Source organism: Pneumocystis jirovecii (genome assembly GCF_001477535.1).
Source record: "Pneumocystis jirovecii RU7 chromosome Unknown supercont1.5, whole genome shotgun sequence".
NCBI classification, from domain to species: Eukaryota; Fungi; Ascomycota; class Pneumocystomycetes; order Pneumocystales; family Pneumocystaceae; genus Pneumocystis; species Pneumocystis jirovecii.
In genome coordinates this window covers 483,256-511,225 of record NW_017264779.1, presented here as the reverse complement: position 1 = coordinate 511,225, position 27,970 = coordinate 483,256, and the positions used below count along the sequence as shown (strand labels likewise).

The 27,970-nt window shown below is 38.0% G+C and overlaps 12 protein-coding genes across 12 annotated transcripts; 5 read left to right on the top strand and 7 right to left on the bottom strand.

Moving 5' to 3' along the window:
• Positions 1-17: 17 nt before the first annotated feature.
• Positions 18-879, top strand: T551_01405 (uncharacterized protein; the record flags this gene model as incomplete). Its single annotated transcript, XM_018373668.1, has 4 exons — positions 18-122; positions 164-221; positions 265-692; positions 739-879. 4 exons carry the CDS (start codon positions 18-20, stop codon positions 877-879), a joined length of 732 nt encoding a protein of 243 aa, XP_018230323.1.
• Positions 880-979: 100 nt separating this feature from the next.
• Positions 980-1,797, bottom strand: T551_01404 (uncharacterized protein; the record flags this gene model as incomplete). Its single annotated transcript, XM_018373667.1, has 4 exons — positions 980-1,053; positions 1,100-1,384; positions 1,429-1,552; positions 1,600-1,797. The coding sequence occupies 4 exons, from the start codon at positions 1,795-1,797 to the stop codon at positions 980-982; spliced, it is 681 nt and encodes a 226-aa protein (XP_018230322.1).
• An 856-nt stretch (positions 1,798-2,653) lies between these two features.
• T551_01403 (uncharacterized protein) lies at positions 2,654-2,932 on the top strand (the record flags this gene model as incomplete). The annotated part of the gene is made up of 1 exon (XM_018373666.1): positions 2,654-2,932. The coding sequence occupies one exon, from the start codon at positions 2,654-2,656 to the stop codon at positions 2,930-2,932; it is 279 nt and encodes a 92-aa protein (XP_018230321.1).
• A 232-nt stretch (positions 2,933-3,164) lies between these two features.
• T551_01402 (uncharacterized protein) lies at positions 3,165-3,638 on the bottom strand (the record flags this gene model as incomplete). Its single annotated transcript, XM_018373665.1, has 4 exons — positions 3,165-3,240; positions 3,326-3,372; positions 3,410-3,510; positions 3,617-3,638. 4 exons carry the CDS (start codon positions 3,636-3,638, stop codon positions 3,165-3,167), a joined length of 246 nt encoding a protein of 81 aa, XP_018230320.1.
• Positions 3,639-3,868: 230 nt separating this feature from the next.
• Positions 3,869-5,525, bottom strand: T551_01401 (uncharacterized protein; the record flags this gene model as incomplete). The annotated part of the gene is made up of 5 exons (XM_018373664.1): positions 3,869-3,958; positions 3,998-4,017; positions 4,067-4,105; positions 4,150-4,245; positions 4,292-5,525. 5 exons carry the CDS (start codon positions 5,523-5,525, stop codon positions 3,869-3,871), a joined length of 1,479 nt encoding a protein of 492 aa, XP_018230319.1.
• A 636-nt stretch (positions 5,526-6,161) lies between these two features.
• Positions 6,162-6,606, top strand: T551_01400 (uncharacterized protein; the record flags this gene model as incomplete). The annotated part of the gene is made up of 3 exons (XM_018373663.1): positions 6,162-6,266; positions 6,295-6,525; positions 6,571-6,606. The coding sequence occupies 3 exons, from the start codon at positions 6,162-6,164 to the stop codon at positions 6,604-6,606; spliced, it is 372 nt and encodes a 123-aa protein (XP_018230318.1).
• Positions 6,607-7,717: 1,111 nt separating this feature from the next.
• Positions 7,718-9,480, bottom strand: T551_01399 (uncharacterized protein; the record flags this gene model as incomplete). The annotated part of the gene is made up of 4 exons (XM_018373662.1): positions 7,718-7,945; positions 8,117-8,255; positions 8,395-8,458; positions 9,201-9,480. 4 exons carry the CDS (start codon positions 9,478-9,480, stop codon positions 7,718-7,720), a joined length of 711 nt encoding a protein of 236 aa, XP_018230317.1.
• Positions 9,481-12,755: 3,275 nt separating this feature from the next.
• T551_01398 (phosphatidate phosphatase PAH1) lies at positions 12,756-15,191 on the bottom strand (the record flags this gene model as incomplete). Its single annotated transcript, XM_018373661.1, has 11 exons — positions 12,756-13,290; positions 13,341-13,580; positions 13,620-13,759; positions 13,801-13,926; positions 13,969-14,195; positions 14,252-14,530; positions 14,580-14,630; positions 14,676-14,724; positions 14,771-14,929; positions 14,970-15,089; positions 15,132-15,191. 11 exons carry the CDS (start codon positions 15,189-15,191, stop codon positions 12,816-12,818), a joined length of 1,926 nt encoding a protein of 641 aa, XP_018230316.1. The 3' UTR covers positions 12,756-12,815.
• Positions 15,192-15,498: 307 nt separating this feature from the next.
• Positions 15,499-17,314, bottom strand: T551_01397 (lysine-tRNA ligase; the record flags this gene model as incomplete). Its single annotated transcript, XM_018373660.1, has 4 exons — positions 15,499-16,289; positions 16,345-16,767; positions 16,819-16,980; positions 17,029-17,314. 4 exons carry the CDS (start codon positions 17,312-17,314, stop codon positions 15,499-15,501), a joined length of 1,662 nt encoding a protein of 553 aa, XP_018230315.1.
• A 1,767-nt stretch (positions 17,315-19,081) lies between these two features.
• T551_01396 (uncharacterized protein) lies at positions 19,082-19,964 on the top strand (the record flags this gene model as incomplete). The annotated part of the gene is made up of 5 exons (XM_018373659.1): positions 19,082-19,204; positions 19,249-19,383; positions 19,409-19,501; positions 19,551-19,866; positions 19,909-19,964. 5 exons carry the CDS (start codon positions 19,082-19,084, stop codon positions 19,962-19,964), a joined length of 723 nt encoding a protein of 240 aa, XP_018230314.1.
• A 101-nt stretch (positions 19,965-20,065) lies between these two features.
• T551_01395 (COMPASS subunit protein SWD1) lies at positions 20,066-21,735 on the bottom strand (the record flags this gene model as incomplete). Its single annotated transcript, XM_018373658.1, has 8 exons — positions 20,066-20,467; positions 20,514-20,617; positions 20,661-20,895; positions 20,942-21,203; positions 21,248-21,388; positions 21,434-21,584; positions 21,627-21,681; positions 21,727-21,735. 8 exons carry the CDS (start codon positions 21,733-21,735, stop codon positions 20,066-20,068), a joined length of 1,359 nt encoding a protein of 452 aa, XP_018230313.1.
• A 448-nt stretch (positions 21,736-22,183) lies between these two features.
• Positions 22,184-27,791, top strand: T551_01394 (DNA-directed RNA polymerase II subunit rpb1; the record flags this gene model as incomplete). The annotated part of the gene is made up of 7 exons (XM_018373657.1): positions 22,184-22,273; positions 22,324-22,349; positions 22,406-22,505; positions 22,555-22,698; positions 22,746-22,976; positions 23,024-23,335; positions 23,379-27,791. 7 exons carry the CDS (start codon positions 22,184-22,186, stop codon positions 27,789-27,791), a joined length of 5,316 nt encoding a protein of 1,771 aa, XP_018230312.1.
• Between the last annotated feature and the right edge of the window lie 179 nt (positions 27,792-27,970).

The following is a 27,970-nucleotide window of genomic DNA, read 5'->3' as shown; positions in this document are numbered from 1 at the left end:
TAATACTAAACCCAATAATGAACTTGGAAATAGAAGTAGATCCACTTGTGTTTCATCGCATTCCCGTCCATGAACTTTTAAAAGAATATCAAGAAAATGAAGTTTTTTATAAAAAAATTAAAGTATGTTTTATATTATTATTCATAGTTGATCACTGGAAAAGGCATTAGGAAACATGTCATTGTATCGTTTGAAACGAGATGGTGATTGTTTTTATCGAGGTAATTCCAAGTCAAAACGGTTATTTCAAACTTATTTTTATAGCTTTATGTTTTGGATGGCTTTGGACATGGATACGCCAAACACCCGCTGATTCAGAAAAAAATATTGTTGCATTCAGTCAGACTACAGAACTCCTTCAAAAGAGTGGTTTTGAGCCATTATCATATGAAGATTTTTATGAAGAAATTTTGTTAGCGTTGAGTCTGTTAAAACCATCTGAGAATCAAGATTTTCAAGCCAAAGAAAGAGAGCTCCTTACGCTTATGAATACGCCCGAAAAGAGCAATGCAATGGTTGTCTATTTTCGTTTCTTAACTAGTGCTTATATTAAACAAAACGCCTGTGAATATGCACCATTCTTGGATGTTCCTAGTGTAGCAGATGTTTTTACCTTTTGCGAAAATACAATTGAATCTATCGGAAAAGAAGCTGACCATGTCATGATTAATGCACTATCCAAAGCTCTTGGTGTACGTTCGTATAACTATTGTCCAATTTACTATCTCACTAATATAGGTTTGTATTCATATCTATTATATTGACAGAAGTGACTCTAGTCACGCTAAAAAATACGAATTTACAGTTGAAAATAAAAATCCAATTACTATTAATCTACTCTACCGACCGGGACATTATGACTTTATCGCAGATGAATAATCTATTCCTTACCCCACTGCATCAGCATGTTATATACTTTTCATTATATTGTTAACCGTTTTACACGCTTAACATATTTATATAAAGACTATTCGATGTTTTAGTCTATTAAAATTTTCTTTTTCTTATTTTTATGTTTTTTATGTGCTTTTCCCGATGCTTTTAGATGTAAATCTATTATTCATCAGATTTCAAAAAAACAACCTTGAAGTCACAATACTTGAGGACATTTCAGAGTCTTTTCCACGCTTTATGCCTTTTGCTGTATCTGCTTTTGCGCCTTGAACGCCTACTAAATCTGTCTTTATCGATTTATCATTCACATTAACTATAGATTCTGTATCTGGTGTATTAAATCTTATATGAACACTCTTTTTTAACAATTTTTTCTGATCTTTTGCATCTTTTCCCTTAATTTCTTTATTTTTCTTGTCTATTCTTACATTTTCTGACAAATCGTGCGTAATTATCCGATCTACCACATGTTTATCTAATACCACCGTCCCTAAACACTTAATATCCCAAAATCATAAAGAAATAGGGATTTACTCTTAGATAACACCGTCTCTGCCTCTTTTATTTTGTTTACATAGAGCTGAACTCTCTCAAGCTCTTTCATTACTGCATGCTCCTTCGTATCCACACGATTTAGCTTTAAATTCACTAAAACATTCTTAAACTTCACAGAAAAAACACAGTTAAATAGAACACACTGAAAACAAGTGAATTGATTGCATAACTCAGCCCTACATAGAACTTTGCCTTCTCTAGAATAGAAAGTTTCGTTACCATCTCTGATAAGCTGTTTGAATCATCCGATTTCAACAACAAAAAAACTTTTTCAACAGAGCTAATTCGAGACATAAGATCCTCTATTAAAGGGTCTAAATCCCCTTTATCTGGTCCTATTTTTGACATTAATACTTTTTTGCTAAAATCTCATTTTTAACGTTAATCGACACAATATTCTCGTTAAGCTCTTATACAATATTGCCCTCCTAGTCTATTAGTCACTAGGCATAGATTGAATACATAAAAATAAAGAATTTTATGCACTTTTTTGCATGTATATGTGCTTAGAAGCTCAATTATTCTGATTATATATGTTTTAACGTTGCCCTATGTATTTAAATATTGCGTTATATACTATATATGGTGCACATATACTGTATATATAGCATACATACAACATCTGGCACATATATACCATATATACAACATATACAGTATGTACAATACATTATCGTAAAGTATAATATACATAGTATACTATAATATATATACAGAAGACATACAACCCACACAGCCTATGTAAGACACGCATACTGTGTATACTTTGCATATATATAACACACAAAGCTGTATAACAAATAGCATGTACAACAAATATGCAGCATATAGACATATACCTCTTTGTACACCAACATATGCTTTATATATGTTCTATAATGCCTATATATGCCTGTACACATTTATATATTTTTATAGTATACTTTTTTGATGTAGTGTGTACATACAACACATATACATAGTATATATGTATTATATGCAATATATGTGTCTGTATGCGCTTTATATGCATACGATATATATAGTATATAGTCGTTGCATACTTATTCAAATTATATATACAAAAAGCATACTGTATGCCTATCTATGCATGTTACATTTGCGATATATCTTAATATATGCGTGTTGTATTATGTATATTCATTGTCTGTATCTGTGTACATTCGTAACGAAAAACCATAAAAACGTTTAATTAGTGCGTCGAATGAGCACTCGTGCACGCGCAGAAAAAGGCCGTTTTATTACTGGCAGCACAGAATTCGACATTATTCCGCAAAAATGGCGACAGGAATGGGTAACACGTCCTGTGCAGACAAAAGATGGTAAAGCGGAAACAAATATGTCGTTTAAAACGTTTTGTTGGGTACCGGTTAAAGAACCTGAAAGCACAGAAACCCCAGGAAAGGCCTCGGAGCAGGGCGTTGAAGATAAACCTGTGATGTCTGCATCAACAGGAGATCCGGCTGTAGCAGAAAACAGTTAGTGGGCCCAAAGAAATATATGTATGCACTATATGTATTATGTATGCGTTATATATGCACGCTATATGCGCATTATATGCATTGCAGACTGTGGAAGCCAGCAAACGTATCAAGATATGGTAGGATAAAATGGTTTTTGAAAGCATATGAAATGTTTTTAAAAATATTTAAATTATGTATATAAAGTGGAATTAAATATAACATCTATGTATATTAGTGTATAAATGCAGCCTGCTAATACATCTTTCCATATGCACCAAGTAGTATATGTAGTGCTTGTGTATAGCTTGTAATACACATATATACACAGCTAAATAAATTAAGAAAATCTATATATTAGTCATTTTGCATTTTAAATCAATATATAACAATGAAAAACCCAAGACAATCCATACAAATTCAAATCTCCAGCTACAGAATTAATGCTACTTGTTTCAGATTCCTAGTGTCTTCAAAAATAATACACAAAACTTGAATACATCGACCCAATCAATATATTCAATCAAAACTTCAAGAGATTCTTTTTTATACCAGACAAAACTATTTATACATGCTCTAAAATCATATTTCAAAAGCCAATCTTAAACTTACAGCGTCAAAAATAAAACTTTCAATAAAAACCGAAAATTAGAAGCAAATTTAAACAGATTCAACAAAATCTCTTATTCCTACATATATTAATGCACCATGTGACCCTGATTGAGCCATAACTTTCCCTACTCGCCTACTAAACAATGCATGTTTATGTCTGAGCATGCAACAAAGCCTGCAATATACTGCCCTGCTGTACTGTTTGTTGCACAGTCTGCTGCACTCAAATACAAATCCTACTCATACAAATAAATCTTATCCATAGAGACACTACCCACACCAACACCCCATCTATATAGAAACACTGTGTATAGAGAAACATTACCCGGAAATGTTGCTCAGAAGCGCTATCCAAAAACAATATCAACAACCTTATTAGTAACCTTGTTTATACGTAAACCTTGAGTACAATCAACCTCAATACCGTTGAGCCCTGACTATAGATAAACCCCAACTACACAGTGCCTTTGCTACACCAATCTTCTACCATACACATCTTATCCTCATATACACCCTTTCCAGTGTATATAATCCCCTAACTATACAGTCCTTCCTAGACACTCTTACAGATGTTCCTCTGCTGACTACAGACTCTATAAATTCTATATAGACCCTACAGACTTTATACACAATATGTACGCCTTAGACATTCCATATACTCTATAGACTCTATACAACTCCTTGACAGCCCCTACACGCTTCTGCTGCCTTTCCTCTGTAGCCACTACCTCACCATCACTGTATAGAAACGGCCACCTTCTCTGCTGGACCCTCTACTCCCTCTATAGCTCCCACCCGTGACCAGAACATCACCTCCCGTAACCGTACCGTCTCTTCCCATGCCTTTATACCCTCACCATCACCTTCTGCCCGCCATACCCCGTCTCTCAGCTGCCGCAGAAATCCTGCAAAATCACATACACTCCTCACTCGCCGTAAACAATATCCACATAAATAATAAAATTTCATTGTATTCTGTGCCTCTGAGGTTCTGAACCGGTGCACCCGCCGATTTCCTTCTTCTGTACAGCTGTTTCCACACAGTGAACATATTATTCCTCCTTTCCCTACTTTTCCCGGCTCAATCACCAGTTGTCCTTCCAAAATCGCTGAAAACATTGTTCGTCGTGCAAGCCACGATAGTCCTGGTGCACTATCTAGCCGCAGAGTCGGCTCTATGTCTTCATAGATGCACCGCTTGATAAATTTCCAATCTCTGAATGAACTTGTTCCTGTAGGACTTCCCAACCCAAAAAATGACGGTGAACTCACCCGTACTGGTCCTCCCAGTCCCCCTCCTCCCCCGTTTCCTCCATTTTGCCCATTCTGTGCAGTCTGAACACTCTGTCCTTCTCCTCCTTGCTCTCCTCCCCGTTTTTGCACATTTACTGTGCTAAAAAACGCCTGGAACTCCTGGAACGCTGCTATATCGCTTCTAAACACTCGCCGTACCCGTTTTCCTCCCTTTTCTTCCCCATTTTCCCCGGTTCTCAGCGCCCCTGCTGCAGATCCCGTAACTGCGTGCAACAAACCCTTCAACTCCTCCAGCTGTTTCTGTTGTGACTTTTGCAGCTTCTCTGCTTCTTCCAACTGAGCCTGCAGTTGCATACTCCGCCGTTCTGCCCGATCTCGTTCGTGTTGAGCTGCTGTTACCATCTGATTTGCTTCTTCGAACAGAGTTTTTGTCAGATCTTCCAGTTCTTTTTCAATTGCCTGCTTCTCTGCCTCTGCCTGCCCACGCAGTCGTGTTTCCTCAACAAGGCGTGTCATTAAAGCCTGTGTTTCTTCTTCAGCGCCCCGTTTTTCCTGCAAAACATTTGCCATCCGTTCAACACAGTCCCTTTGTGCCATTTCAAGCTCTGAAATCCGCGTTTTTGCACGGTCAAGTGCTGCATCTGTCCAATGCATTTGATCCTCAAGTGTTGCCTGCTTTTCTATAGAGGCAACAAGCTTTGTACTGAGTACTTCAAACTCACGAGAGACGCCAGACTCGACAACGTCCATACTACAAAGTATGCACTGTATATGTGTTGTATATGCGATATATGCGTGTTTATCTGTGTTGTATGCGCGGTATATGCGCTATATATGTGTGGTGTATGCACACTATTGTGTGCACTGTATGTGCACTATGTGACTATATATCCACTCTATGCACTGTATATACACAGTATATACAAAGTATATAACAGTATATATACAGTGTATACACACTATATGCACACTATATGCGTTATATATGCGTTATATATGCGTTATATATGCGTCGCGTATACTTGTATCTCCACTGTGCTTAGTATATGTTCGTTGTGTGCAGTGACACGGCTGCGATGCGGCGCAGACGCAGAATGTGGTGTATATATATTGTATGCAGTGTGTATGTAGAATATATACAGTGTATACGTGTTATATGCGTACTGTATACGTGTTGTATGCGTATTGTATGCGCTCTAGTCCCGCACTACGGATCCCTGACGATAATAATCAAACCTAACCAAGCTTCTTTGGACACCCTCTCCGCGCATACACCACACGGTCCGCGCGCATATATTCACTTTTTCCGCGCATATATACGCCTGTAATCCCCGTTTCCCTATATACACTGCCTACAGACACATACAGTGTCTATTTGGCTGCCCAATGGACTCTGCGGATGCATACGATGGGTATCTGCGTCAAAGTGCTAATCCCGATAAAGACTCTGCAGAGGCACAAACTGCAGCAAAAGAAGCGCGGCATGCAATGGTACATAATTATACATAATGTATAGTAGGTTTGTGTATATCTAACTGCAATAATACAGCTTTCACATATTCTCGAGCCGGCAGCGCGCGACCGGCTCGCGCGGATTGCGCTCGTCCACATTGAGCGTGCACGTGCAGTTGAAGAGATGCTGCTGCGTATGGCGCAACAGGGGACACTACGGCACAAAGTGACAGAGGAAGCACTGATTGGGCTGTTACGGGAGATTAGTGGTGAAGAGACAAAGGAAACAAAGATTATAGTATATTTGATATATACAACACAGTACAGATACTAATATACACAGTATCGCCGGCGATACTGTGAGGACGATGATATATAACGGCTCTACAGCAGTATAATGTGTACGTATAGTATATACAGTATATATAATGTATACACTATATATAGTGTATAGTGTATATAGTGTATAGTATATATAGTGTATATAGTATATATACTGTATATATGTATACGGGTGTATACAGGTGTATACAGGTGTATTCTGTGTATATAGTGTGTACAGCCGTGAGCAAGTGTGTCTATGTGTGTAGACATATCTAGCACATATAGTATGCATCTGCAGTAGTGTGTATAGTGCATCTATGCATCCGTAGGCGTATGTATGTATATGTATATATATGTATAATATGTATATACATGGATAAATGCACATGTATGGACAAATGTATATGTGTATGTATACGTGTATACACTCTATATGTAGACATGAAATAGATACAATAAACCCAGGGCATGTGTCTGCAGGCAAGACAGTGCGTGTGTGAGGTCAAGCAGAGGCATTGTGCAGTCAGTGCCTTTGGGGAGCAGAAAAAGATGTATGGGTCGGTGCAGCGGTTACGCCGAGGCGCTGACGGAGCACATGAATGTTCGTTCTAAACTCTTCCTCCCAGTAAACGTTGAGCATTGTCTGGGCACGGCGCCCACAATGCAGAGCCCATGGAAAATATAGTGTCCATAGTCGTCTGCGTGCTGCAGAAGAAAGCCGGGGTGCACCAGCCAGTATAGAGAAGAGAGCTATGGGGAGCCCCAGATTGCATAGCTCAAAGCTAGAGACTCGTTAGCAAGAAAACATAAAAATACTGCAAAAGAAATGCCAAGTCCAAATGCAGACTTTTCTCAAAAACAAGTACACCCCAAGAGTACAAAGCCAGGTATCCAAAAAGTGTCTAAAATGCTTTCTGCCTCTACTGTGTGCTTTTCTGCCCCCACAGTGCGTTTTTCTGCATCTTCTGGATGCTTTCCTGGGTCTTCTGGATGTTTTCAGTGTTTCCTACCATTTAAGCGCGACTTCGCCCTCAAGAGTAGCAGGGAGACCAACAAGTGCATGGTAAAAGTCATGGGACTCGCGGTACCGTTGAACAACATATGCCCACTCCGCATTGTTGATATATCTCACCTGTGAAGCAGTAAGACTCTAAACCATGCAACATTCATGCATAAAAACAGCACTCCTGCACGTATACAGGCACATCCGGAAATGCCAGAACGCACCCAACGTTTGTCTCTCTGCTTGCCTCTCTCTCTGCTTGCTTTTGTGCTCCAGTGCTGTCCTTCTGCCCACCCCTTACCGTTCCACGTGTATCCGGGCTCAGACGGTATGCATCCATCCACTCTGCATAGACACGGCCAAATGTGTCTGGCGGCAAGGCACGCAATGCCTGCCGGTTAACGGTATTAGAGTTGATACGCGGCTGCTCACGGAGCAGCCGTCGCCCCGCCAGGTCGCCCAACATCTGTGCATGCAGTCTGCGCAGCACACAGGGCAGTGCAGTCAGCTCCGACAGTATCCCCACCAGATCTGCCCGCCTTAGATCCCTCTGCAGCGCCACCCAGGCGCCAAAACCCATAAGAACCCGTGCACTCCTTGGTAGCCACACATGTCCTCTGTACAGACCTTTCTCCAAAGGGCCCCCGCGAAATTCTAACGGAGACATACGGTTTGCTTCAAGTGCCGCTGGTCGCCCGTTTCTTGTGTGGCTGAGCAAATAGGAGAATGCAGAACTCAAGCCGGCTCCACCCAAAAGCCAGTTTGCATCCAAAGGGCCCTGACACATGCATTTACATGCGTTTTACATGCGTTTTACATGCATTTTACATGCATTTTTACAAGCGTTTTTGCACAGACTCCCTAAACCCTATTTTCCGCTCTCTCCCGCTCTCAGTCCAGCACCCTAATCCTCAGTAAACTCCCAATAAACCCCCAATAAATAAGCCCTTAATGAACCCCCAGTAAACCCCCAGTAAACCCCTAATCCTTAATATACTCCCTCTCGCTCCCGCTCTCGGCTTATCCAGCGGTAAACATCGTACAGCGGCAACAGAGCGGCAACAGAGCGGCAACAGAGCGGCAACAGAGCGGCAACAGGAATGTCGGGAAATACGCGGCTGCCCGTTTGCACAGGCAAAGCGCGCAAAGCTCCCCCCGAAGAAGCAGTCTCCGTACGTATCAGGCCGCCCCTGCTGTCTTTGCTGTCTTCACTGCCTTCCCGCCTTTTCCTCACCTCCCACCGCGCTAACTGCAAAGGCTGAGCTCGAATGGCTTGTCACCGAGGTGCTCCCGAGTGTCAGGCTCAGTATAGGCCGCTCACTCGATGCATGCAGAGACGCGCTCTGCTGCCCCGACTCCACCCTCGCGCTCTCTTCCGTCCACACCGAGATCCTTAAGGGCTTTGCAACAAGATCCGGGTCCGCAATCGTAAAATGCGTCTCTGCTCCTTACCGCCCACACTGCACGCTGACCCTCCCAGAAACTCCTGCTCTGCTTCAGAGACACAAAGTTGCCCCCCTTCTGTCTCCGACACGGTGCCTCCCTCCCGCTCCCCCAGGTATGCTGCACCCGCTACACACTGTCCGTACTCACTGTACAGCTCGCCGAGTTCGATAAGGCCGTTCGCCTCCTTCACGCCACCATACTGAATGCCCCCGCCGACATTACCTCAGCACAACACGTCTCTCCTCCTCTGCCAGCCCGCCTGCTTACCGCCATAGCTTGCCGCCCACTGGCTGCTCCAGACCCAGTCTGCACGGCGCATCCTCCGCCTGCCCGCCGCCTCCTTCTCCGAGCCCGACCCAGCTCACTGTGCTCCCAGCCATGTATGTGCCCCTCTCCTTGCCCGCTAACTGCTCCACAGATCTTCGACCCACCTCTGCCCCCCAGCATCCGTCTCTCCATCGGCGTCGACCAGACATCCATCACCGCATGTGTCTGCCTCTTGCAGGAACACGATCCCGCACAGAGACCCTTTTCTCTTTTGCGGCTACTCGGCTTCCGTGCCTGGAAGCCTGAGCAGCCAGCGGCAGGCGCCGCCGGCCACAGACAGACGCAGGTCGTCGCCAGAATTCGCGTTGGCGCACAGGACTCGGCCCTGCTTGCAGCCACAGACCATCTTGCAGGTAAGCACTCCTCCCACACTGTGGTGCTAAGGCCAAGCTGCCGAAAACGAGCTCAGAGACCTCGTGCGCAAGCTCGACCTACTCGTGGCTCGCCTGCCGCGACGCGCCTCCAGCAGCCAGAACAGTGGAAAACAGTGAACCCAGTGAGCCCAATGAGCCATACAGACCTGTACATGCCCCTCTGCTAACCCTGCTAACCCCGCGGCGCAGCTCCCGTGCTACGCTCTCTCTTGGCGCGCTGTGCTGCCTCGAGCTGCAGACGCTCAAGCGCCCGCTGCAGCCGCTCCCTCTCTGCGCGAAGCGCATGCAGCGTCCTCTCGCTGTGCGCAGCACGCGTAATCTCCGCTTCTGCGCGCTCTAGTAGCTGCTCTATCTGCGGACAGAGCTCCTGCTGGAGCTCGCGCGCTGCAGCGCGCACCTCTGCCTCAGCGGCTACATCGAAGTGCTGTCTCGTCAGCGGGCGCAGTTAGTGTGGTACCCTACGCGTTTGCACGAAAGCACGCGCCTCATACGCTCAAAGTCCCCAATTCCCGCCTCGAGAGTCCCGAGAAGGAGCTCCATCTGCACGGTTAGCCGCAGCCGCAGTGCTGCACGCCTACCCGGTAGTTGCATGCGCTGAGTGACGCGACACAGCCCTCAAGACTGCTCAGTGCGTCGCCAGCATCGTCCGTCCGCCGTGCCCTCTCTCTGGCCATTGCAGTGCCTGCACAGCCTGCCATGGCAACCCCATGGCAACCCGTGCCATGGCGGGCGTGGGCGCCGGCAGCAGCAATGCACTGGGGAAAGAGGTGGCCAACAGCGTTCAGGTATGGCGAAGCAGAGAGGCGCGGCGGATGAGCTGATGGGGCAGTGGGCCACTGGCGCCATTCCTTGTGGCGGGCGGCATAGTGTTCTACGGTGTGTGCAAAGTTGCGGATGCGATGAAGCAGTCGGAGGCGTATGCGGGGGACCCACGGAACCCGCAAGGTGAGTGTGCAGGCGGGGCGCGGCGCCGCTGACGCATACAGCACGGCGCGGGGCGCACGCGGGGCACTGACGGCGCATACAGCGCGCATACAGCGCGCAGGACTCGGGCAGTGTACATAGTGGAGTGAGGAGCGGCAGTAGGCCGAGCCAGAATGCCAGATTACTATATATTGCGTATACATATACATGTGCGGCGCACGTGCGCCGCAAGTTGCCAAAGACCAGAGATCATGCATACAGCCGCACATGCCGTGACGCAGTACCGCGGCATCCGTGTGCACGTCGTATGTCGTGTATGCCGGCATGCGGCATATATGCATGTAGTGCCGTGCATATGCCATGTGTAGCCGTGTGTATGCGCATTGTATGCGGAGTATATGCGTGTTGTATGCGTGCTGTATGCGCTGTATGCGGTGCATGCGGTGCGGCTTAGGCGCGAGGACGCGGCAGCCTTGGGGTCTCGCCGGTGCCTGCAGAGTAAGCGAGGAGAGCGGGAGAGGGGGCATACGGAAGCCGTGGCGGAAGCGCAGGTAGACGTGCTTGAGGTGGCGCATGCGGCCGGTGCCGGTGGTCCTACGGCGCTTTGCCTTGAAGGACCAGTTATCTAGGGAGTCAGCGGGGCGCGGGCGGCAGAGGGGAGCATACATCGGCGCATCTTACTTGCGGGATAGCCGCAGGACGCACAGGTGGACTTTTGCATGTGGAACGCACAGCGGCCGCAGCGTCGGCACTGAGTGTGTGTCTTGGTGTTGCGCTTGCCGAAGGAAGAGGTGCCCTAGAGGAGTCAGGATGCAGGAGCAAGAGGACGGCAGCATGCAGGGCCCAGGTGTCAGGGAAGGGTGTGTGGGCGGGTATATGCGTGTGGGAGCGCATGCTGCCCGCATGCTGCCGAGGCGGCTTACCTTGGTCATTAGTGGTGCCCGGTGTCGATGGGCAAATTTTGCGCAGTCCGGGAGGACGGGCAGACACGGGAGTGCATTTATATGTATTCATGCACTTATGTGTATTTATGTACTTATGTACTTACGTAGTTATATGTTTATGTGTGGTATGAGTTGTGTTTATGTATGGTATGTATTGCAGAGTACATGAGTGCAAAGTGCATAGGATGCATAGGAGCATACAGTAAGCGGGCAGGGAGCACACGGCGCGCAGTGTGCATACACAGGCTCTGTCCTCAACAGTCAGTGTATGTGTACTGCATGGCTGTGCATATGCTGTGTGTATGTGGAGTGTATGCGTGTTGTATGCGTTGTGTATGCGTTATATATGCGATGCACGCCTGCAAAGCGCGGCCGACTCAGCGGCCGAGTGTCTGCCCGAGGCCAGAGCGTGCATTCTGGCTCAGTGTTTGCATGTGCTGCAGCGGTTAGCGGGCACATTGAAAAATAGAGCATACTTCGCCGATTTTTGCATTCACTTCAAAGAACTTTGCGACACAGCGGTCAATGCAGACCGACTCGCCTTTATTAAGCTCGCTGTCTGTGTAATTAGGGGGGATGCATTTACTATGACAAGCATCAACTAGTCTACCGAGCAGCGGTTAGCCGTAACTCAAATATAGTAGAAAAAAGAAAAAACAGAGATATCAGTGCAATAATGGTGTCTATAGACGCAGAGTCTGTCTATGCAGGAGTGTGTGCAGATGCACCATGCAGTGATGTATGAATACCTTGTAAACAAGTCGGTGATCATGTCAAGCTCATTTTCAGCAGCAGAGACCTTCTGGGGATTGATAGCCTGGCTGGCACCAGCACCACTGTGTCCAAAGCCGAAAAATGGCATTAAAGAGCCAAGCAGCAGCCAACGGATATCGGTCGGATAGTTGAGGAGGCCCAGTGAGATGAGTGGTACATCTGGACACACGATCGATGAGGAGCATCAAGAAATACCTAAGCAAAAGCGTATTCAAGTGTTTGGTATAGTTCGTATAAAGTTTAGTGTAAAAGAATGTTTTCAGCATTAGAATAAATAAATAAATGTTTTCCAGAAGAAACGTATGTATAATTGAGTGTACAAGTTTTCAGCAAACCCGAGTGTGTAAACCTTTTAAATACAAAAACGTGTATATATATAAATCAAATGTATAAAATTTTCAAGAGGAGGTATGAATAAGCCATTTATTATGTATGAATTCTGAATGTGATAGCGGGTATGGTTTTTTGTGGCTTAAAAGTCAATATGAACATTATGTTTGTCAGAATACATCTCTGTCTCGTCATCATCAACATCGTTATCATCATCGTCTTCATTATCTCCATCGTTTGAGAAGAGAGTATCATCTTCATTGGAATCATAAATGTGAGGTAATGGACTGCGCCAAAATAAAGTATCAATGAATTCTATTTGCTTCATTTGAAACAGAGACATGCCTTGAGGCGGAAAAAAATGATCCACTAGATCGTTCATAGAAATATAATTGCTACGGTAGCCCGCAAGTTCCAAAAATTTCATACAGACTTCTCCGTAAGAATTAATAGTAAAAATTCGAGTAGGTGGAATCCCAACTGATTGGTACGACAATGCATCAGTGATTCGGTTGCCAAATCCAGCATAAAATGGATTTGAATCCTTGCCAAAAACATTTTGTAGATCACGTAAACAAGATATCTTGAAAACCTCTGGTTTTCTTAAAATCATTTCTCTTTAGTATAATTAGTATAAAGGAAAAAATTAGGCCAAAAATATATTTGCCTTCGTAAAGCTGCAATCGTCCGATCAGGAGAAAGAATGACAGGACCTAATGGCAATTTGTATCTGTTTTGTTCTATTTTTTTCAAATATTCACGAGTAGAATCTGCTTGTCCTACAGAACGACTTGTAAGATATAATATATTAAAACCATTATTATAAATATCAGAATAAAGTTTTGCAACACCAGGATGTGTCCAGTCTTTACCAATAATTGTCAATACATGTCCTAGAGCATCAGATCTGACTTTAAGTATAAAGTGTATCAAAAAGTAAATATACTTAGTAATTGTGCCATCAATATCAGAAATGACAACAGAGGTATTATGTTTCCAAAAATAAAGATTTGCAGAGACAGTAGCTTTCCCCTTATTAACACTAAATGAAATCAAATTTTGCCCTAATTGAAGATTAAGTGATTTCTAGAAAAAGTTAACTAGAATATCAAAGAAAAAAATACTACTAATTGTTCTGAAGTAAGACGAAGCGTTTTAACGTGTGTGGTTGTATTCATAGATGGTCTAGGTTGAGATTCCAAAACATGTGCTGAAGCTAAAGAAATCTTGGACGATAAATCAGTTGAGCTATTCTATACTATATTAATATAAATTTCTAAAAACTCCAAATATACATTAGAAAATATATCTGTATTTGCAAATAATGATTTTCTATTTATAGCATCTTCTTTTGAATCCTCACTTGCATAAATCCAAATATTTCCATACGAATCAGAAGAGATAAGATTCTCTAACTCACTAGGGTCGATACCTATCTCTGCAAGAATACGTCGAGCAATAGCCTCTGCTTCTTGTTCAGCCTCATCAGATGACTTATAACCACGCACGTCCAATATTACATCTACATGGTGTTATTTTTCACAAAGAATACAAAAAGAACAGCAAAAAAAGACATACCCCCGTTATCTGTAATATGAGTAGGAATATCTCTACTTAAAAGCCTTTTACTAAGCTCGGATGCACGTTTAATTGCGCTTAACCGAGCTTCTCTGAGATCAGGAGACGATGCATTTGACCCTGAAAGTAACTCATCATTAGTCTTTTTAGAACCAGAATATGTGCTATCGTTTGAAACTATCTGGGTTTTAGGCGTATCATTTGGTGTACTTGATGATTGATCAATCGATAAAATATCCCATGATTCATGGCGTGTAAAGCCTACATCACCAATATCATCTGCTCAATAAAGATCAAAAACTATATTCAATAAATCCATTATTCAGACCGTTGCAGTTAAAATCAGATGAACGTGCACTCGTACCATCTTTCTGTGTTCCTAATAATGTCAAAAAATAAAATACTATTTTTACAAATAACTAACGAGAAACATGTTCACTTAAATCAAAATCATCTGGTTCTTGAAGACTTGTCTAAAAACACGTTAACACCGTTAACCATATGAGATCATATATTGACTTCTTCACTAGATTGTGGGCTACTTGAAGGTGAAATAACAGGCGAAGTTTTAAGCTCATCAGGCACATCACTTTCCGTGCTAAAAACAAAAAATGCATCCCCTTCATCTCCCAATTTCATCGAATATTGAACCACTTCATTGTTGACTCGAAATGTTACCTAAAAGATATCAAAAAAAACCTTTATATACTCAACCAACCTTCTTTTCTGATGGACGAAGCATAGAAAACTTTCCAAACCGTACGTGAAACGGTGAACACGCAAGATCTCCATTTGCTTGTTCTATTACAATAACATCAATTGCACCTGAAAGTGTAGCCTAGAATTCATCAATATCAGTCTCAAAATACAAAATACATACTGGATTAATAGAAGACCACGTCCTGGACATAGTACCAAATGCCTTTCCGACGTACTGCATCTTCAGAATCATGTACAAAGAAAAAATGTAGATCGTAGTTTCGAAAGCTGATAAGAGTATTGTCGAAGGGCAAATAGCAAGAACAAAAAAATATAAAGAAATATTAAGAAAATATATGGAAAGAAGAAGTAATTTGTATTTCAAATTAAAGAGTAATAGGATATAAAGAAAACGTGTATTATAAATGATTTTGGAAGGATATAAGAGCAACGGGTTTGCTTAAAAATAGCTAGAAATTTTAATGTATAGGAATATTTCTGAGAATGTTTCTGTGAAATGTTATTGTTTTTTGTATACTTCGTTTATTTCATTTATCTTTCTTATCATATTCGTTTTGTGAGTTGGATAAATTTGAAATACAAGTCATTCGAAGATTTCCAAATGACAGAACTTCGCTGATTCTCAATGTACCAGATAAAATCATGCAAAGTCTATCAATACCCATACCCCAACCACCTGTCGGTGGCAAACCCCATTTTAATGCGTTTATATAGTCTAAATCTATCATTTGTATATCAAAGTCACTATTATGATCACGGTCTTCTTGTTGACGACACATTTTTGAATACTGTTCAGATGGCGCATTCTCTTCTTCATAAAAATTACAAATTTCTTTGCCAAAAATATAAAGCTCTCCCCTATGAGCTATTTTTTGACCATGTCTTAGAGAAGATTTTGCAAGTGGTGACATAATTTCTGGATGATAAATAAAAAATGTCGGTTCATTGGACTGAGAAGCTATAAATTGGTCAGAAAGTTGATCCAAAATACGATTTATCGTATGAGGTTTTTTAAGAATGATATTTTTTTCACTAGCAATAGAAAGAAGTTCAGAAATTGCAGAAGGAGAATCTAAATTAGGAAAAGGTGTGTTTAACCAATTTTCAAGAGATGGAATAAAATCCAATATTTTATAATTATTTAAAAACCCATTGTTCACAAGAGAAAGAGTGTTACCCTTAAGAAGACAATTATTCGTTAATTCCTTAACTAAACCAGATAAAAGTGATTTGGTTATTTCTATTAAATCATCTAAAGACGCATATGTCTGATAAAATTCACACATTGTAAATTCGGGATTATGATTTGAATCTAAGCCTAAGATATTTTTTAGTTTTCTTTTTAATATTAAATATGTTAAGCCTTTGCAAACCTTCATTTCGAAAACATTTTCCAATTTCAAAAATCTTGTCAAACCCACCGATTATCAATTTTTTAAGCCATAATTCAGGTGCAATTCTAAGAAAAATTTTCTTTTTAAGTGAATTTGCATGTGTATAAAATGGACGAGCATTTGCTCCTCCAGTTAATCCAGATAAAATAGGTGTTTCCACTTCTAAAAAATTTCTATTTAATAAAAACGTACGAATATATGTTAATATTTTAGAACGTAAAATCATATAGCTAGATGCTTTAGGATGTATTAAGAAGTCTACATGCCTATTTTCGAAACGTTTTTCGACATCTTTTATTTCAGATGGTAATGGATAAATACAGGGAGAAAGTAATTGTATTCTCGATGTGATAAATATCGAAAATTCTCCAACATTCGTTTTTCCCAAAATGCCAACCATTTCTAAAGTCTTTTTTAGTCTTTAAAACCAAAAAGCATCAAATATTTATAAACCAACAACATCTCCTTTTCTTAAATTTCGATTGATTTTCAAAAAAATGGATGGATCACCCTTATATACTCGAAGTGAGCAAACTGCTTGTATTTTTGCACCAGAAGCATATATATCATAGAAAAAAAGCTTTGAAGAGGACATCCTTACTGAAAATATCCGTCCTAAATAACATGTAAAAAACTTTTAAACAATAAAAACATAGTTATGACCTCTTATAGTAATTTCTCCAACACTTAAAGCACGTTCACCGTTTTTTAACACTTCTTTCCATGTATCGATGATATAAGGAATTTCTAGATACTTTTTATCGGGACGTATCCTTGGATATAGTTCAATTCCTTCTTTTAAAAGACTATTATTGCGGCTATTTATGTCATTGTCTTGTTTTTTGGAAATATTAATTGTCCGCGTAAAAAATAAATGATTTAATAAGGTAAACCATTTCTTGTTAATTGATTTATGAATTAAGAAATCCCGATACAAAGATATCAACATAAATTATATATCCAAAATATACTAAACTTTAGTTAATGATAAGTCATTTATTTAAACATTTTAAATTAAAAAATTCAGAGAGAAGATTAAAATGTCTTCATGAATAAACTTATTCAATTTCAGGCATTTATAATACGATACTTTTTTTTCATCAAAGATAAAAATATGCACTCATTCCATTATAACTAACCTTAAAAAATAGATTTAAAAAAAAATATCGATTTCAACTAATAGATTTTTAGTAAATATTAATTCAAAAGATTCAAAAGCAATTTTAAACATTATAACTTGTTTGCTTAAATAATTTAAGAATTTTATTTCCAATAAATCAGGTGTATAAAGATATATAATTTTCCTTCATTAAGTTATCGTAACTTACCTAACAATCGTTAAATAATCGTTAAATTCAATTTTAATTGATTTTCTAACAACCACAAAGATAAGCTTTTTGGAATAATTTATTAGCTCAGTTTTCATACAGATTCAATATAATTAAAGTAATTAAATGAGCTTTATGAACTCTTGAATTAAAATTTCCGACATTTAATAAGATAGAATCGTCTGAAATAACTATTAATTAAAATGAATAGCTAAAAGAAACTGTGTATTTATTTTATATTTAAATTCTATATATTTATTTCTATGGTTCCTATAGCTATTGATATGGTAATGGCTTTAAATAAATAAAAATAAAACTAAATGATAATTCTAAGAAAATGAATTGTTTTTTCTGATTTTTTCAAGAAACTGGAGATATGAGTTAAGAATTTTAAGAAATATTGTCGTTTCAATACAATAAAGTATATATATTGTTCTTATGTCATTTTTACATTAAATATGTTAAAATTTAAAACACATTGATTTACTTTCATATCCTAATTCTTCAAATTATAGAAAAAATAAAAACATGATTATTAGTTGAATTTATTTTTTTCTACTTATTGGGAAATTTGGTATGAAAAATCAATGCTTTTGTATTAAATTCAAAAACAGAAGATATGTTTCTTTCTCTAATATTAACAAATCTATCAATAAATTGTCATTATAGTCTGGAAACTACCAAAGAATTTTTGAAAAATTTAACAATTCTATTTAATTTATAAAAATAAAGAGTCAATTGAAAAGCTAATCAACGATTTTAGAATTATATATATAGAAAAATTGGAACATCTAAGTTAAACATAAAGAAAAAGTCTATAAAAATAAAGAGGTGAATTCTTCATAATATGATTTGTTGAAATAAATAAAAAGAGCATCAAAGATAGTACTTCGTGGAGAAATATTTTTGAGCAATTTTAAGAAACAAAAAATAAACATTTAATTTATAATTTAACACATTGAAGAGTTTACAAAACTAATTAAATAACTAAAATAAGAATAATTATCCGTATCCCAGCTGAATAAAATTATTAAAATAACTTTTATACATTCTTTTAAATATTTGTTACAACATATTTTATATTTACAAATATTATTTTTTGTTTTTGTTTTTTTTTTTTCTCTTATAAATGATTTGCATATAAAAGGGACTTTCTATTATTATTTGATATACATTTTTTATAAAAAATTTGCTATATTCAATATAAAAAGGATAAGTTATAAACCCTAAATCGAAACGTTTAAACAATTTGAATTATTAAAGATTACTTTTTTCAAGAATATTTTATTACACAGGATAAGATTAATTTTTTTTATTTAAATATTGGAATTACATTTCCAAACAAATAAGCTATAATTGTTTGTAAACTTATAAAACTTATAATGCTTATGACGGGTAAACTTATAAAAAACAACAATTCAAAATGTTTTGCACTAAAAAACTCATTAGATTCATCTATAGAACCTGATTCACCTAATATTCCTCGGAAGAGTCGCCAAAGAAGCCGTATGGTAGGTCTTTTGACTCTTTTTTACTATATTAATTATACATATAGGAAAGGAGAAAAAAGGAGTTGGAAAGAATCAGAAATGAAATGGCTTCTGAAGAAAAATCTTCTTTAGACATGAGGAAAATTGAACAGGAGTCTATTACTGCTACGATCGAGAAAATGTCTTATGAAGAAAAAGATGTAAACATTTTTCTAATTTTAACAGTTTTTCGGGCTTAAAAACGAACAGATCAATCCTGATGGACATTGTTTATACAGAGCATTTTCAGATCAGCTCGCTGTTCGACATGGTATTCATGTAAAGTAATTTTTTTCTTTTGATATCTTTTAACATTTTTTTATTGTAGGTTAGTTATATTGAATTACGTGCCATAGCAGCATCTTATATCCGAGAACATGAACAAGATTTTATTCCATTTCTTTTTAACGATGAAACTGGAGAAGTTAGAGATGTAGAATCATATTGTCAAGATATCGAACATACAGCCATGTGGGGTGGTGAAGTAGAAATTATTGCTTTAGCAAGAGCGTATAAAGTTAATGTGGAATTAATACAAATGAAAGGGCCCCCATTAAAGATTAATTATGAACCGAATAGTCAATCACCTTTAGATGATAAGAATGCAGTTAAATTAAGTTATTATCAGCACATGTACGCATTAGGTATATAAGATTATCTTTGTCTACTAAATTCAATATTAATAGGTGCACACTATAATTCATTAAGAGACAAAATAAGCTATGATGTTGATGACATCTAATTTGCATATTTATAATATATACATAATTATCAAAATGCTTGTATATTGCTAATAAATTATTTTCAACATTATGCATAACACCATTGAGCATCTAAATGTAGTTACTCATTTCTTTTTCTTTTCGGATTATTTTTAAAGTTCTCTAATTTTTTCATATTTTTATTTTTTTTTTGATCATCTGTTTCAGATGAGCTTGTATAATCACTATCGAATAGTACTGGTAGTAAAAACCCTTCTACATGAGTAGAGCCTACAGTGTTTTGAATGTTATCAATAGTTATTATATCTACATCATCATCATTATCATTATTAACCATGTTTTTCTTAGTCTCTTCTGGAACAATATCAAATTCATCTTCTCTTTCTTCATACAAAACATTTTCTTCCAATTCAGTAAAATCAGGTGCAAAAGCTGACCATCCTTCTGTTTGTGGAATAGACCAAATATAAATAGTCCCTGTTTCTAACCCTGCTGCTGCAATAAGAGGATAAACTGGATGCCACTATTTAAAAATAAGAATTAAAAAAAAAAAAAACATAAAGTTATACATCAATATCAATAAATTCTTCTTTAGGTCCCTCCAAAATTTTTACAAGGGACCCTGTATTTCTATCCCATATGTAAATTACATGAGCTGATTGATAAGTAGATGCTAAAGTAAAAGTTAAAAAGAGAATTTCATATAAAACAATTACCCATAACATATTCCCCGGAATAATTAAAAGCGCATGCATTCCATTGGAATCTATTGATAACATCTTGAAATTTATGTTCTATTTCAATTGATGATTCATTTAGATTTTCTGGATCATCAATGATAGAAAGCGTTCGAACAATTCTATCAGTTGAATTTACAACAAGTGTTTTTCCGGTTGGACTTAAACGTATTTGTTTGATATTTGAATTGGTCAATCGAAAAGAATAAAGTATCTTTATATATATTTATAAATTCAAAATAATATATTTTAAAACTTACTTCCAAAGATGTACTTGATATAATATTAAGCCAACCTTTTGTAGTGCCACTATAAATATATTTTCCAGTACTATTAAATGTACAAACAAGTGTAAATTGTTTTATATCTTGTGACACTAATTTTTCGTCAATCTCCCCTTCTTCTGCGCCTTCATTTAAAGGTCTTTTAGGAATTGTTGGAAGAATATGTTTTTGAATATCTCCTTTTGATATATCAGTAAGAATAGGGACATCTTCAAGAAGAGATGCAACGAAAATTTTTCTTTTATTTTTAATAATAAAAATAATAAAAGTAATCAAAAAAACCTATTAAATGGGTGTAACTCAGCACCCCAAATAGGCGCATCAAAACGTATTGTTTTTATACGAGAACCGTCCTTAAGATCCCATAATACACATCTCCAGTCACGAGCAGCTGATAATAAGTATCGACCTTCGATAGACCAGCTATTTTAAAAACATTAGTTGTCAAAAAATAAAAAAAATAACTACCAAACAGACTGAATAGGTCTAGTATGTCCTTTTAATACTCTTGAAACACCATTTGTTAGCAAATCCCATATAATAACAGCACCATCAAAAAGACCAGCTGCTAAATGATCGCCTTTTTTATTAAACCGAATCAACATTGCATGCCCATATGCTAATTTCATTAACTTATGTACTTTTCAAAGTAAATACTTACAAAGTGACGACGTTAAACTTTCTGGATACTCCTGGGAAAATGGATTTAAAAGTTCCTGAAAAAATCTTAAAAATGATAAAACTATGTTCAGAAACACTACCAAGTTCATTTATCTTTATAGAGTATTCAAAATGACGTTTCTTTTAAAAATACAAAAAAACAGGCAACAATAAATAAACCAAATAAAGAACTGTCCTTATTTAAATGCCATCTCATGCTTCATTTTCTAGTTTTTTTCTTCAAATCATGAGTAACACTGATATTTTATTTAACATACTAAAAAAAATATATCAATATAAATATAGTCAAAAAACTTCAGAAAAAGACATACCTAAGATTGTCTGCCTCGGAAATAAGAGACAGGAAATTTGCTAAATACAAATTGCCTTATTTTCTCCTTCTTTTTAATTAACACGTTTTTTGGAGGTCTGGATTTTTTTTCGTCAAAAATATCGAGAGATCATTAAAACAACTGCATGAGGATTGGAGAACAGCAACAATAACAACACCAAATTACTGCGCATAGACAGTAGCGAGGGCTCTCCAGGTAGTCCATAATGAGTGGGGACTTGGCTTTTGCACCTTCTTCTGCAGTTTTACGCCAAGTTGAGGAGGTACAGTTTGGGATTTTGAGTCCGGAAGAAATTGTAAAAAATGCAAAAAAGCACTGTGAATTAAAACTAATTACTTATTTTAGAGGGCAATGAGTGTAGCCAAGATTGAGTATGTGCTTAATATTGAAAACGGCGTTTTTTTCGGTAATTTTAACATAAAAAAAGATACCCAGAGATTATGGATGAATCTGGCCATAGACCACGCATTGGAGGACTTTTAGACCCACGTTTGGGGACGATTGACAGGAATTTCAAGTGTCAAACGGTATTTGAGTATTTTTATACTTTTTTGTATTGAAAAAAAATATTTTTAGTGTGGAGAAAGTATGGCAGAATGTCCGGGTCATTTTGGCCATATAGAACTCGCCAAGCCTGTATTTCATATTGGGTTTCTCATGAAAATAAAAAAAATATTGGAATGTGTATGTTTGAATTGCGGAAAATTGAAAGCAGATGAGGTGTGTATTCAAAAAAAGTTAAAAGGGTGATTTTATATCTTGTTTAGAATAGCCCAAAATTTTTAGAGTCACAAAGGTATAGAGACCCTAAATCGCGTTTGATAGCTGTTTGGAATATTTGTAAAACGAAAATGATATGTGAAATTGATCAACCAGTTAATGATCATTATGAAGCCAAATCCATGATTGGACATGGAGGGTGCGGCAATCTTCAACCTATTATACGAAAAGATGGACTTAAATTATGGGCTACATATAAAAGACCAAAAGATTCAGAGGTAATTGTGTTTTTGTGATATTAAATCAATATTTAAATAGTTTAAAGAGCGACTTGCCTGATCGTAGACTATTAACGCCTCTAGAAGTATATACCGTATTTAAGCACATTTCTAGTGAAGACATGGCTAAGATGGGCTTAAATGAAGAATATGCTCGACCTGATTGGATGATTATTACTGTTCTTCCAGTCCCTCCTCCTTCTGTTCGTCCCAGTATTTCTGTTGATGGCACTTGTCGTGGAGAAGATGATTTAACTCATAAACTTTCAGATATTATTAAAGCAAATGCGAATGTACGACGTTATGAACAAGAAGGTGCTCCAATGCATGTTGTAAGTGAGTATGAACAACTTCTTCAGGTATATTTTGTTCACGTGATGTTTTTTATGTAACCTTATGTAGTTTCATGTTGCAACATATATGGATAATGATATAGCTGGTCAGCCTCAAGCTCTTCAGAAAACTGGACGTCCGTTAAAATCTATACGTGCTCGTCTTAAAGGTAAAGAAGGGAGATTAAGAGGAAATTTGATGGGTAAACGTGTTGATTTTTCTGCTCGAACAGTGATTACTGGTGATCCGAATTTGTCTCTCGATGAACTTGGTGTTCCAAGAAGTATTGCTCGTATTCTTACATACCCTGAAACTGTAACTCCATATAACATTCATAAACTCCAAGAATTGGTACGAAATGGACCCAATGAGCATCCTGGAGCAAAATACATCATTCGCGATACAGGAGAAAGAATTGATTTACGTTATCATAAAAGAGCAGGCGATATCCCGTTGCAATATGGTTGGAGAGTAGAAAGACATATTACAGATGGTGATGTGGTTATTTTTAATAGACAGCCTTCATTACATAAAATGTCTATGATGGGTCATCGTGTCAAAGTTATGCCATATTCAACATTCCGTATTAATTTATCTGTAACACCACCGTATAATGCCGATTTTGATGGAGATGAAATGAATCTTCATGTTCCTCAATCTGAAGAAACTCGGGCAGAAATTATTGAGATTTGTATGGTTCCCAAACAAATTGTTTCTCCTCAGTCAAATAAACCAGTAATGGGTATTGTTCAGGATACATTAGCAGGTGTAAAAAAGCTTACTAGACGGGACAACTTTTTATCTAAAGATCAAGTTATGAATATTTTATTGTGGGTTCCTGAGTGGGATGGTAATATGCCTCCTCCAGCAATTATTAAGCCTAAAGCTATGTGGACTGGGAAACAAATTCTTAGTATGGTTATTCCTAAAGGTATAAATTTCATTAGAGATGATGAAAAGCAAACTCCTATGACTCCTGATGATACAGGTATGATGTTAGAAAATGGTGAGATTATATATGGGATTGTAGATAAAAAGACAGTAGGAGCATCACAGGGGGGTCTTGTTCATACTATTATGAGGGAAAAAGGCCCTGAAGTATGTCGTGTGTTTTTTAATGGTATTCAAATGGTTGTCAATTATTGGTTATTACATAATGGTTTCAGTATTGGTATTGGTGACACTATAGCAGATGCAAATACTATGAGAGATATAACAAATACAATTGCAGAAGCAAAAGCTAAAGTTCAAGAAATTATCCTTGATGCACAACAAAATAGACTTCAAGTTGAACCAGGAATGACACTGCGTGAATCATTTGAAAGCAAAGTTTCTAGAGCGCTTAATCAAGCTCGTGATACAGCAGGGCGTTCTGCTCAAATGAGTCTTAAAGATTCAAATAATGTAAAACAAATGGTAACAGCTGGATCTAAGGGGTCATTTATTAATATATCGCAAATGTCTGCATGTGTAGGACAACAGATAGTAGAAGGAAAACGTATCCCTTATGGATTTAAATATAGAACTTTACCGCATTTCACTAAAGATGATTATAGTCCTGAATCAGGCGGATTTATTGAAAACTCATATCTTAGAGGCTTAACACCTCAAGAATTTTTCTTCCATGCTATGGCAGGTCGAGAAGGATTAATTGATACTGCTGTTAAAACTGCTGAAACAGGTTATATTCAAAGACGTCTTGTTAAAGCTCTTGAAGATGTTATGGTAAAATATGATGGTACTGTTAGGAACTCGCTTGGTGATATCATTCAGCTAGTATATGGTGAAGATGGCTTAGATGGCGTATCTGTTGAATATCAAAACTTAGATTCTTTGAGACTTTCTAATGAAGAATTTGATAGACGTTATCGTGTAGATGTTATGGACCCTAAAAAAACAATTTTTCCGTTGTATTTAGAAGCAGGAAATGAAATAGAAGGAGATATGGCTATTCAGAATCTTTTAGACCAAGAATATAATCAATTATGTGAAGACCGGGAATTGTTACGTAATTTTATATTTAAAGATGGTGATGGTAGAAGACCTTTACCTGTTAATATTCAAAGAATTATACGGAATGCTCAACAAATTTTCCATATTGATAAAAGGAAAGCAACTGATTTGAATCCAAGAGATATTATTCTTGGCGTAAATGAAACAATTAAAAGACTTACCGTTGTCCGTGGTAATGATAAATTTACAAGAGAAAGTCAAGAAAATGCTACTCTTTTGTTTCAAATTCTTCTTAGATCACGACTTGCGTCACGACGAGTCATTGAGGAATATCGTCTTAATAAAGTTGCTTTTGAGTGGGTATTAGGTGAAATTGAAACTCGGTTTATTCATTCTGTTGCTAACCCAGGAGAAATGGTTGGAACTTTAGCAGCACAATCTATTGGAGAACCTGCTACACAAATGACATTAAATACTTTTCATTATGCAGGTGTATCATCGAAAAGCATCACTCTTGGTGTACCCCGCTTGAAGGAAATTTTAAATGTTGCAAAAACTATAAAAACTCCTTCCCTAACTATATATTTAACACCGGAAGTATCTAAAGATATGGAATCAGCAAAACAAGTTCAAACTGCTATCGAACACACAACTTTAAAAACAGTGACGTCTGTTACAGAAATATTTTATGATCCTGATCCTCAACAAACAGTTATAGAAGAAGATCGTACTTTTGTAGAAGCATTTTTTGCTATTCCTGATGAAGATGTTGAAGCTAATTTACATCGTCAGTCATCATGGCTTCTTCGTTTAGAACTAGATCGTGCTAAAATGCTTGATAAAAAATTAAGCATGAGTGATGTTGCTGCAAAAATTACAGAAAGTTTTCATAAAGACTTATTTGTTATATGGAGTGAAGACAATGCGGATAAATTGGTTATAAGATGTCGTGTGATAAAAGACGAGGAAAAGTCATTTGATGATGATGATGATGATCCTATTGAAGAAGATGTTTTGTTGAAAAGAATTGAAAGTCATATGTTAGAGTCTATTAGTTTGCGGGGTGTTCCGAATATTTCTAGAGTGTTTATGATGGAGCATAAAACAGTATACCAAAGTGAAAATGGGGAGTTTGTAAGAGGTGAAGAGTGGGTTCTGGAAACAGATGGGATAAATTTAGCAGAAGTTATGGCAGTTGAGAATGTCGATCCTCGGCGTACTTATTCAAATTCATTTGTAGAAATTCTTCAAGTTTTAGGAATTGAAGCCACAAGGGCTGCATTATTAAAAGAATTACGAAACGTTATTGAATTTGATGGCTCGTATGTTAATTATCGTCATCTTTCTTTACTTGCAGATACAATGACATCACGTGGTCACTTAATGGCTATAACACGTCATGGTATTAATCGTGCTGAGACTGGTGTTTTAATGAGATGTTCTTTTGAAGAAACAGTAGAAATTTTAATGGAAGCAGCAGCTGCTGGTGAGATGGATGATTGTCGTGGAATTTCAGAAAATATTATGTTAGGACAGCTGGCTCCTTTAGGTACAGGAGAGTTTGATGTGATTTTAGATGAAGATATGCTTAATGAAGTGGTTGTGGATCGACAAATGTTTCGAGGAGCATCTGCTGCTTTAGGAAAAACGCCTTTATATGATGATCAAGCAACCCCTTATGATTCTCGATCTCCTATGTCAGATAGTGGCTATGTTGGATCATCTGATGGTGCTGCATTCTCTCCACTTGTTCAATCTGGTTCAGAGACTCCTGGTGGGTTTACAGAGTATGGTGGAGGATTTGGTGTATCACCTTATGGTGCAAGTTTACAATCACCTGGATACCATCCTTTTTCTCCATTTTCAGGAACATCACCAGTTTCACCAAGCTATTCTCCGGCTTCAGTGTTTTCGCCAACAAGTCCACAGATTGCTGGAATGTCACCAAGTTTTTCACCTACGTCTCCAATGTGTTCACCAATTAGTCCAGCTTATTCTCCAACGTCACCAGCATATTCCCCAACATCACCAAGTTATTCTCCAACATCACCGAGCTATTCTCCGACATCCCCTAGGTTTTCTCCAACTTCTCCTGCTTATTCTCCAACTTCACCAAGTTATTCTCCAACTTCACCGAGTTACAGTCCGACATCACCAATCTATTCACCGACTTCACCTGCTTACTCTCCAACGTCACCAGCTTATTCTCCAACATCACCAGCTTATTCTCCAACATCACCAGCTTATTCTCCAACGTCACCAGCATATTCCCCAACATCACCAAGTTATTCTCCAACATCACCGAGCTATTCTCCGACATCCCCTAGGTTTTCTCCAACTTCACCTGCTTATTCTCCAACTTCACCAAGCTATTCTCCAACTTCACCTGCTTATTCACCTACTTCACCACGGTATTCACCGACATCACCACGGTACTCTCCAACATCTCCAAGATATTCACCAACTTCACCTACTTATTCGCCTTCTTCTCCAAATTATAGTCCTATATCTCCTAGGCATTCAAAATAATACTTTTTTTAATTTTGGGTTCATTTTAAGACAGTTTTCAATGATTTTTTTATATTATAAAAAAGTTTTTATTGCAAAGATAACTAAGGAAAATTCTAATGAACATTATAATATTTTTTGTCAATACATTTGTATTTTTTTTTTAAAAATAAATATAATATTTACAATAATCTTGTCGC